This window comes from Anguilla anguilla, chromosome 6, assembly GCF_013347855.1.
Source record: "Anguilla anguilla isolate fAngAng1 chromosome 6, fAngAng1.pri, whole genome shotgun sequence".
Lineage (NCBI taxonomy): Eukaryota > Metazoa > Chordata > Actinopteri > Anguilliformes > Anguillidae > Anguilla > Anguilla anguilla.
Genome location: NC_049206.1, coordinates 42,045,698 through 42,056,817, shown reverse-complemented (window position 1 = coordinate 42,056,817; position 11,120 = coordinate 42,045,698). Strand labels below are relative to the sequence as shown.

Here is an 11,120-nt window from a genome sequence, read left to right as displayed (position 1 = left end):
AATACTATATGTTGCCATAAGTCTGAATATTCAAGCAGAATGTCCAGTTTTCAAATTATTTGTACATGTAAGATTATGTAAAGAAAAACAGAAGAGCAGCTCTTCCTCAAGTGATTAAGGATGTCAAAGCAGGATGTGATCAGACTGCGTCAGCAAGAACAGACTGTCGACAACTACACAGAGATGGATATTATAGTAGGGTTGTAGGGCATAAACCCCTCATTACAAAGACAAATGCAAATTTGAGATTTCAGTGGTGTAAAAACCATAGGCACTGGTCTATGGAGATGTGGAAAAAAGTGATGTGGTCAGATGAGTCATCCTTCTCCATAATCTCGACAAGTGGGCGAGTGCATGTGTGGTGTACACCAAGAGAACGGTACATGCCTGAATGCTTGACCCCTAACAGTGAGGGGGACCGGTGGCTCTGTTATGCTGTGGGGGGCATTTTCCTGGCATGGTTTGGATCCACTTGTCCCCTTAGAGGGAAGGGTCACTGCAAATCAATAGAAAGTTGATCTGAGTGATCACCTTTATCCTATGATGAAACATTTCTTTCCTCATAAGAGTGATTTCTTCCTTAATGACAATGGCTCCGGTCCATCCACAGGGCCAAAAGGGTCACTGAATGGTTTTACGAGTATGACAATGAGGTGAATCATATGCAATGGCCTTCACAGTAGCCAGATCTCAACCCATTTGAACACCAATGGGAGATTTTGAACGAACGTGTTAGACAGCGCTCTCCACATCCATTATCAAAACACCAAATGAGGGAATATCTTTTGGAAAAATGGTGTTCCATCCCTCCAGTAGAGTTCCAGTGACGTAGAATCCATGTCAAGGATGAATTGAAGCTGTTCTTGCAGCTTGTGTACTAAGACACCTTATGTTTGTTTTCCCACTATAACCCGTCTGTAATTGTCCAGTGGGCAGAATTGTTGATTACGGTACTGAAGCATTTGTGATAAAGAAGAAAAAAAAGAAGACGAAGAGGAAGAGTAGGAGTAAAAAAAAGACATTAAATCCCTTAAGTTTGGTTCTTTATTGTGTGGACGCGTGAAGTTGTTTGTGAATTATGTCTGTTTGTATGAGGTCAGAAGATATAGAAGTTAATGCTCTGAAGGGCTAAGTGTTCGTAGTCATTGTGGTTATTATTATTGGTATGTGGCAGTTTTTTTTTTTTTCGTGGAATAATTCATATTCATATTTTTTAAATAATTCCTGAACCAAGAAGGACGAGCTACATGAACTTCTGTCCCGTAATGAAAAAATTTGATTAAATATTCTACACCAAGAAATGTGTGTACTTGTGACTGCACATCTTATAAAAACCCATAATCTTCGTTTCGCAGCACTTTGGTTTGTTCCTCTGCTCCCCCTTCATGTGTGTATTTTGGTTCATCCCACCTTGCGTGCAAGCCTGTGGTGGGCCGGCACTGGGTGTCTGTGTGAGTAGGTCCCTGCTACTCCAGCGGTTGCTAATAGTTTAGTCGGCATGCTTTCCCACTCCAGATGTTTCTCCCGGACTCTAGGGCGCTCTCTTTCTGCTATCAGCCAGGTAGGCAATGTCCACTAATTCAAGAAAACCCTATCTTCATCTAACGTAGCTAGCTATGTAGTTGGCTAAGGTATTGCTACGTTAACCCTTGAGAAACGCTGGGCTGTGGTGCTAACGTTGAGCTATCACTAAGTCGATGAAGCCCTGGCTAGGCCGCACCTCAATCCAAGGACGGAGTGACACCCGGTTCTGTGACCGTACTATAAATGTACACATGAAAAACATTGGCAGAATGAGTTTTAACGTGGACGCGACAAGGGGGTTGTTCGCAGTATTTATCTTTGACATAGTTATGCATCGCTAGAACAGGAAGTCGGTCAAACGCCGGTTAGCGATGTGGAATAAGTTATCTTGTGCTGAGGTCATGTAAGCTAACAGACGGCTAACTGCTTAGCTAATCATAACTTTGTGAATGACCAAGCTATTAACTTTTTACGTGTTATTAATTTGACAACGCTGCATAGGTAACTTAAGCTAGTATAGCTGCCTTTGTGGCCAACAAGGTGTTTAACTTAGCTTGCTCATAAGATATTACCTCACTGAAGTTGTAGCTATTTATAAATTACAAGCATTAGAGTTGGCTAGGTATCTAGATTGCTAGTTATGAACTGAAGATGTTGCATATTTTTGCAATGAGTTGTCTGTTACGCCCATTCACTGCCCATTCTGTTACGCATCACTTCCAGTTCTGCAAGTTTTATTTGTGTAGTTAAGCCAGCTAACCGTTGCTGCCCAGCTTGCTTTTGAACTTCATTGTATCTAAAGAATTTTTACTACTTATGTAAAACGTTCAGCTCCAAAATTGAACCATTAATGTTGGTACATCTTCTTGACATCTCTAAGAATTCCTATTATAGTTTAGTCAACATGTAATGCTTGCATAGTGTCTTATAAAATCTTTGAAAAGTTTGAGATACATTATTAATCGAGGTCCAGGTGCTTCCTTTGTACTTAGTATTTGTTCCCCTGCTCAGAATCTGATTTTAGAAATGTATTTACCTGCTTCAAATTATGATTTTATCATATCACGTGTCACATTGCCACAGTGTTATTCCATGTTCACTGAACCAGTGCCACGGCCCAGATTTCTCAGCTAGAAAAATCCACCAGAGGTCTTTTGGGTGTTTCAGGTTATTATTTTCTTCAAGACTTCCCTTTAACCAGTGACCTGGCCAAGGCTAACCTAAGCGAGAAAGGTCACTTTGGTCATAAGGTCCATTTTTGATGCTTGATTGAACAGTCGTGAATAGTGTGGTTGGCAGTTGACTCGTCCTCAAAATGTAGGTTTTGAACATTATTTAAACGTAAATAAACACCTAAAAACCTTCATATGATTTATTTTCTGTTTATTTTGTTTGTGGTTGGGCAAAATATCTCTTGTCGAACGAAGAATTTGTTTCTGCGTTTCGTGGTGGAGTTTTTCCGTGACCTTGTAACGAGGCTGTAAGGGCGGCAGTATTATGCAACTCTTTCTCGGAACGCTGATGGTGTTTTTCTGCACCTTGTCCTGCTGAAAGGGAACCATGCAAGGGCCGTTATGCCATTGTTCTCCACTGTACCAACTGGATACAAGCAAGCGTGTTAGTGGCCACAAGATACAACATTTTGTATCAGCCATTTATTGATGCAATTTTTTATCTTTCAGGGGAACAATGTGTTGGGGCGGAGGATGCTATCAGGTAAATGGGTTTTAATTGAGTCCTGTTGTTGCGTGGTCAATAATTCTGGTTCTCCTGTAAGAATGGATGAATACCAAAGGCCCGATTAGTGATTTGAGAGGAGTCCCATGACACATTAAATGATAATATCTGTGACATTTCCCCATGTAATGAAGAGGAGTGGAGAGGTGAGGTAAACGTGAACCAATGATTCACTCTCCCATGCTGTACAGTCCCACGCAGGGTTCCCATTGCCCTTGCAGCTGGCAGCAGCTGGATGCTATGAAGCCGCTAATGTTGTCTCTCCTCTCTGTTGGAAGGCCTGTCCACCTGCAGTCGGGTTGCCTACAAAAACAGTCACCCGTGAGTATCCTCTACCCCAAATTCAATTTTCATTGCCCGTACTGGTTGTCAGTGGAAAAGCTCTTTGTGCCGTTTGTTGAGCATACAAATCCTGCTAATATTCCGTTTTTATTTTTGGCCTGGATTGCGTTTATCTGGTAGGCTAGCTTTTTCTATAAAAACAGCTGTTCCTTAGTTTTTCTTGCATTCTGATGGGACATTAAAGCATTGAGATCAGCGTAATGAGTGCAAATGCAAATTTCAAATTGGGATTGGGGGGAGGGAGGTCGTGGGATGAACACTGATGACAAAATAAGTCTCAGTTAAGGAGCTTGCCTGACGCTCTTTCTCTGGCCTTCAGGGAGCTTGACGCCAGGGGCAGCGTCTTCCAGGTCAGATTCCTGAAGACCTCTTCAGCCTACCGTAAGCGCCCCGACCACACCGTCGGTCCCCGGCCAATCAGAATTATGAGTTCACACCATATCAGCATAGTCTTTTTCCTCACCTGTAACTATTTTCATTGCAGGTAATGAAGTCATGACGGTTAACACGCCAGCGTTCGCGGAGTCCGTCACAGAGGGAGATGTGAGGTGGGAGAAAGGTGGGCCCCGCCCTCATTACCGCAACCTGCTCGGCCGAGCCCTGGGCCCATAGCCCTGGACTCTGGACCACTGCGCGCATGCATTCACGTCCGAAAGCAAACACTACTCTTTCACCCTTCAGGTTATGTCACAAGTGTTTCTCCAGCTAAAGTCCAGCAATGTGACCCGCTTAAAAGTAAAAGTAAAAAAAAAAAAAAAAAAAAAAAAAAAAAATGCAATTTGAATGTCGGTTATGTATTAAAATAATTTGAATTTTCCAGAGTGTAAATCAAAATCCTGTCTGAATTCTTTTTGGCAGCTGTTGGGGACACTGTTGCTGAGGATGAAGTAGTGTGTGAAATAGAGACTGACAAGGTACAGTAGTACACGAGCCGTTGCGTATGTACTGCCATTTTGTGTATGTGCTTGCCCTGCTCTGCTCATTGGTATTGCAGAGCAAGCAGTTTGCCTGGTATTCTAAATGGGGTCCTTGTGATTTTTTATGGTGATGCACATGTTCTTATGTGTAAATGCTTGCGTGTAGCGTTTATGTTACATGATTCTCTGTGCTCTCAGACCTCTGTGCAGGTTCCCTCCCCGGCCGCGGGTGTGATCGAGGCCCTCCTGGTGCCAGATGGAGGGAAAGTGGAAGGCGGAACGCCGCTCTTCAAACTACGGAAAGGAGGTGAGCTCCCCATTGTTTTGCACCACGCACAATACCACATCTATACCACTCTGCACCACATGCATATAAAAACCGGAGTATACCACTGCATTCAGCACCGGATCTATACCAATCTACACCACATGCATATAAAAACAGAGTATACCACTGCACAACACATGCAGCACCACAACTATACCACTCTAGGCCACATGCACATGACACCAGGATATCCTGCTATATACCACAATACTAGTATATACCGCCGTATACCATACACAATATTAGAATATACCACTGTATACTACACACAATACTAGAATATGTTAACTAGTTAGGAGTTAAATAGCTAGCTTGCATGTTCATTTGAGTTTTGTGCTTGATATCAAGAAGTAGCCAAGAAATAATTTCTAAGCAGTTCAGTGACATGCAAAACAAATTTTAAATCATAATTATCTGTGCTGTGTCATTTGCATGAGCTAGCTGGCTAGTTAGCCGGGTGGCCGAAGTCACCGAATTTGTGAGTGAAGAGGCCGGCGACGTGCGATTGGCTGTAGCTCTGGAGTGTCTCTCCTGCTGATTGGCTGTCTGTCTTTAGCCGGCGCTGCCAAAGCTGCTGATGTTCCGCAGCCGTCCACGCCCAAAGCAGAGGCCCCAGCGGCCCCGCCTCCTCCACCGCCCCCTACCGCCGGCCCCATCCCTGCCAGCCTGCCGCCGGTGCCCCCTGTGCCAGGTCAAGCCTCCGATGCCAAACCAGGCGAGTCACAGCCAACTTTGTGCATGGCACTGTAACTTGCACAATATCAGTGTATGAGGCGGTCTTTATATCTGAAAGATTGCACTGTAATAGGTTTGTATCAGACTGAAGAGGCTGTGTAAGACATTACAACATGTTTTTGAAACTGTATATGATAGGCTTATTTGTTAGAGCATGTATGATGCCATTACCTGTTTTACAGACTGTATATGGTGGTGTTGCATGTTGTACAGAACGGTATATGATGATGTTGCTTGCTATAGAGACTGTGTGACAGAGGTATGTTTCTCTTTGCAGTTTCTGCTGTCAAACCTACAGCGCCCCCTGCTGCCCCCGTGGCCCCAGCGGGTGCAGCAGCCAAAGCGCCCCGGTCAGAGAACAGGGTAAGGTCCAGCTCTTTAATCCATTAAGGTCTGAGATCACAAATATATGATCAGAATGTTCTTAACTGAACATTCTAATGCTGATGTAACAATCACTGCTGGCAGGTGAAAGCAATGGACATCTGGAGCATTGGACTAGAATTTTGAAAAGAAGTAGCATTCCAAAAAAGCTACTCTACAAAGGGTTACACACTAAGATAGAGGCAGCACAGCACATACTTACAGACCAACCCTCCTTTTTTGTCTGTGATCTGTAGAATTCAAAGCAGATTTCTCCCAGGTTTTTCCAGTTGTTGATCTCATGATAAGCCTAGCACGTACAGCTCCGTGTGTTTTAATGCTTATTTGAACGTCTTCAGGTTTGAGTTTGCAGACTTATATCGGAGTGGGAATTGTCTGCCCTGGGCATTTGTCTTTAAGGCTCAATAATCGCACAGACACGAATACAGCCTTGTGTTGGCAGCTGGGGCAGTTTAGAAAATACCAAATACAGGGAATGTGCCATTTTGTGCATCTTTTTGTTAACCCAGAGGAAATTGCCCATCAGTGTCAAAGGTGTGTTGTGTGTAAGTGTCAATTAGTTGGCAGACATTAGTTGTGTGACCGAGAGGGGAGTTTCGACCGCGTTTGTGTGTGTGGTCACAGGTGAAGATGAACCGCATGAGACTGAGGATCGCCCAGAGGCTGAAGGAGGCCCAGGACACCTGCGCCATGCTCACCACCTTCAACGAGGTTGACATGAGGTGAGGAACCGCTCTGTACCGCCAACCCGCCTGCGCTGTCGGGTAAATACGCTCACGGTAAGGCGTCGAAGCTCACTCCTACCGAAACCAGACTGCGCGACAACAGTTCTCCCCAGGTGTGTCTATCCACCCGGTGGAAAGGTGTGCTTCACACCTGGTTATCGTTCATTCCTCTGGAGCAGGGTTGCCCAGCCCTATTCCTGGAGATCTACTGTCCTGTGGGTTTTTATGTCCACTCTAATTTGGCAGACCTGATTCTACTAATTAGAAGCTCAATCAGATCTCTAGCTGTTGAATGAGGGTGTGCTTTGTTAAGGTTGGAGTGAAAACCTACAGGACGGTGAAATCTCCAGGAACAGGGTTGAGCAGCCCTGCTCTGGAGTGACAAACAGATTGATAGACTGAACGAGCATCAAACAACTTTTCAATTTCCCCTCATCTTATTGTTTCTGGTCCCTGGTACCCCTCTGACTTGGGCATGCACCTTTACGAAAGGAAAACTCTTTAAATCACTTCTTTGTTGTCATAGGACAGCAGCTTACGCCATGACCTGAACCCTTAAGACCCTCAACCCTAACCGTAAAAATGAAACCGAGTTTGCCTCCTTAGCAAACAATTTGAGATAATGTTGAAAGGCCTGGGCTTATCTTATCTGCAAAGCAATGGCTATGGACTTTGGCTAAAGAGTCTACAGCCTGTAACCAGAACTGTGTGCTTTTTAGGGATTTTTTTTTTACCGTGTACGGCAAACATTGTGTACATTCCCATAAAAAAATGAGCAGGTGCATCCCACGCCAACACTAGCATTCTTTCCCTAAAGTGCTGAAATCGGTTGCTCGCATGCAGATTTATCGGCACACTTGTAATTTGTGTCCCTCCCTGCTCTCCGTAGCAACATCCAGGAGATGAGGACGCTGCACAAAGACGCCTTCCTGAAGAAACATGGGCTCAAGCTGGGCTTCATGTCCGCCTTCGTCAAAGCCGCGGCCCACGCCCTCGGCGAGCAGCCCGTCGTCAACGCAGGTAGGGCTTCCCCGGAGTCCGCCGGTTAAACCAGGGAAGACTGCTCTGTACCAGGAATTCAGCAGCTGCTTCCACTACTGTTACAATACCATCGCCATCCCATCACATTTCATCTGGTAAAGGGGTGCTTCTCCAGTGGGTTTCCTCCATGCTAATTCTCCTATTGAACTCAATAGGAAAACCAGCGTTGATAAACCCTACTGCTGAAGTACACTTGGCCAACATGAAACGTGGTTGTCCCCAGTGGAGGCTCCCTTTAATGTCTCATGCCAAATTTTTTATCAGATAGACTTGATGCTACTTTTATATACTGACCAGAACCTGACAAACACTAATGTGAATGTCTTTAGTGCAGTTGGCTTATTAGCAGTATGGATATGAGCTGTTTTTTTTTCCATTCATAAAATACAGCTGATTATGTGACTGTCACATTCTGTTTTTGTTTCAGTCATTGATGACACAACCAAAGAGATTGTATACAGGGATTACGTTGACATCAGTGTGGCCGTGGCAACACCCAAGGTGAGATTCGTGTTCCATCCCGTGCTTAAAATGAATCGGACGTGTCACAAAGTCTAGTCAATATGTTCATACAGATTGAATGACTTGGGGGATGTTATGTTGTATGGCCTTTTGATAAACCTTGTGTGTGTACTCACATTACGAAGTGTGTATGTGCGTGTGCACGAGCGAGCGAGTGAGAGAGAGCCGTATAATAGCAGGGTCCGTTTTCCACCATTACAGGGACTTGTGGTACCGGTGATCCGAGGAGTGGAGGCCATGAACTTTGCTGACATTGAGAGAACCATCAGCGAGCTCGGAGAGAAGGTATTGTATCCAGTGTCTTTTTTTTCTAGATTTGATAACCCTTCAGCAATGTGGAGTAGCATTTTGAGATTTGGGCTCATAACCAGCAGACTGGTTACCATTGTTGCATCTCAGTGCTTCATCTGGTGCTAATAAAATTTTCAACTGTACAACTGTGTGCATGAAACTTTAGAAAACGGGAGGGTTTGTTTAGCAAGTGTGAAGTGTGCTGCTACTTAGCAAAAATGTATACATGTAATGGTAATACACTAGACTGTTTTATAAAGTAATCTTTAATGATATTTAATGATATAGCAGTAGTAGCTAGGGATCCTGTTGCCTTCTGGGGTAACAGCTCATCGCAGGCAGCAGTTAATGGGGTCAAACCAATGCCTGCTCAGTGATTTGTGACTTTGTGCTGCATTGAGTTTCGGGCTTGGCATTGAGAACCATACACAATGCGGTTTGGCACTATTCTCGACGTCACCATCTTGTGTTGGGTGCCGTTCTAGATGTCTCCCCAAAACACTTGCTCCCCATTGTCAATGTCGCGCAGCAACGCTTGCATGCGATTCGGCGCATTAGCAGTTTTGCGCTAACGTTTGCGCGGGGGTCCTCCAGGCTCGTAAAAACGAACTGGCGGTAGAGGACATGGACGGAGGGACCTTCACCATCAGCAACGGGGGCGTGTTTGGGTCCCTGTTCGGCACGCCAATCATCAACCCCCCGCAGTCCGCCATCCTGGGCATGCACGGCATCTTCGAGCGGCCGGTAGCCGTCGGCGGCAAGGTGCGTAGGCCCTCCCCCCACGGCGCGTTACGCGCTGGAGCGGTTGCTCGCCATTTTCGAAGCTCCATGGTCTTGCACCCAAGGACGTCTCCTTTCCTTTTCCTCGGTCTGTCCAGGTGGAGATCCGCCCCATGATGTACGTGGCCCTGACCTACGACCACCGGCTGATCGACGGCCGAGAGGCGGTGACCTTCCTTCGCAAGATCAAGTCGGCGGTCGAGGACCCCCGCGTCCTGCTCCTGGACATGTGACCCGTGACTCCGCCCCCCCCCCCCCTCCAAGCACAACAAGAACCAGACGTTCTTTTAGCTAGAAAACGACTGTACCACCCCCTCAGTGGTCCTGGCTTCACTTGGTATATTATAAATGATAGTTTTTAAAAAGAAGAAAAGAATGGGGCAGGTGGGAGGGGCTGGTCTTTTGCAGGCAAGCGAAGCGACCCTGCTGTGCGGGTTCCAATGGCAGGCTCATTGACGCTAACGTTCAACTCAGGCTGGGCTTTCAGCGGAGCTGGTTCTGTCTTAGTGTGGGCCATCCCACAATGCAGTAGGTTATCTCGATTGCTTGTCTCGGTGCTTCTCACGCTCTTTGAGGAAATTTTCGTATGTACGTGGCAAAAATTGCATTCTTAAAGGCAAAGAAAACGGACACAGTGGGTCCTCTATGGGGAAAGTGTAAACCGCTGACTAATAGCTGTGTAACATTTCGTATGAGAACAGATACCGCAATACCAGGAACACTACTTCATTATTATTTTTTCCTGTGTACTTGGGGACGGCCTAGTCATAATTGTTGGAATTTGTTTTCGAGACGCACAATCACCAATGTCTTTTACACAAGAAATCTCATTCATTGACCATCCTGTAAACAGATGTTTTGTCTGTGCTGAACAAAAATGTGTAGCTATTTAATAAATACTTTTAAACATTAAAAGGAAAGCAGTCTAGATCTGTATGTGTTCATCTTTTGCCCTTTTTGATGTTTTAAATACAGTTTTTACACTTGACATCAAGTAGTACTGATTTAAGCTTTATCTACCCATCACATCAGCTTTGGATTGAATAAAATTACTGTATTTACAGCAGTGTTGATCAAGAGGAAGTATATATTCTGATGAGATATGGCTCAAAATCATTGAGCCAGTGTTTTTCAGTTCCAGGTTTGGCAAACCTGATTTTAATTAATTTGTTAATAATTAAGTTATGAATAACGCTTTAAGTTACTGGGTTGAAGATAAGACAAATATCTCTACTCATTTGCCCAGTTTGGCTGCCTCACTATGGTATAATTTTTTTTTTTTTTAAATATCCTCTCAAAATTGGTTTTCTACTTTTGTAGAGTACGCTTGGTTAGTTTAGTTACAGTATCCATTGATTGAACAAGCATTATTCTCAGTTATTTAAAATGCCTAAGTTCTACTATGGGTAGCTTTGAATAAATAGAATATTTGTCCATTTTGCTTATCCCGAAGGAATGTACCTCTACCTCCAAGTGCAGGTATGTAATTGAAAGCATTAACAACACAAGCCAGGGCATGCAAGACTGAGCAGCTACTGGATTAATGTTAAGTTGGGTGCGTCGTACAGTTCTGCGGTTGTACCCAACACAATCAAACCGTAATAAATGATTTGCCCTACACAGATTACTCGCCTTTCAAAATTTCGTTTTTTTTTTAAGATACGCAGATATAGTTAGATCCAGCGAGGAATGTCTTGGTGGACGAAAGCAGAGCGCACTACCAAGAAGGCCATATCCAGCGCCAGTGTAAGAGACTCGACATATTGTTAAAGGCCTGTACCAATGAACGGTATA

At 44.5% G+C, this 11,120-nt stretch overlaps 1 protein-coding gene across 1 annotated transcript; it reads left to right on the top strand.

The window, feature by feature from the left end:
• The first annotated feature begins 1,405 nt into the window (after positions 1-1,405).
• LOC118228837 (dihydrolipoyllysine-residue succinyltransferase component of 2-oxoglutarate dehydrogenase complex, mitochondrial-like) lies at positions 1,406-10,254 on the top strand. The gene is made up of 15 exons (XM_035420318.1): positions 1,406-1,561; positions 3,207-3,240; positions 3,540-3,582; positions 3,923-3,984; positions 4,088-4,162; positions 4,462-4,517; positions 4,719-4,827; positions 5,405-5,563; positions 5,861-5,946; positions 6,592-6,689; positions 7,582-7,712; positions 8,161-8,234; positions 8,457-8,540; positions 9,141-9,308; positions 9,425-10,254. Exons 1-15 carry the CDS (start codon positions 1,499-1,501, stop codon positions 9,557-9,559), a joined length of 1,377 nt encoding a protein of 458 aa, XP_035276209.1. The 5' UTR covers positions 1,406-1,498; the 3' UTR covers positions 9,560-10,254.
• Positions 10,255-11,120: the final 866 nt, after the last annotated feature.

Excerpts from the sequence above, each read along its gene's own strand:
- LOC118228837 (XM_035420318.1), top strand. The coding sequence starts at position 1,499 with ATGCTTTCCCACTCCAGATGTTTCTCCCGGACTCTAGGGCGCTCTCTT. Across the intron at positions 4,828-5,404 it reads CTTCAAACTACGGAAAGGAG|CCGGCGCTGCCAAAGCTGCT; the intron begins GTGAGCTCCCCA and ends GTCTGTCTTTAG. Across the intron at positions 9,309-9,424 it reads CGGTAGCCGTCGGCGGCAAG|GTGGAGATCCGCCCCATGAT; the intron begins GTGCGTAGGCCC and ends CGGTCTGTCCAG.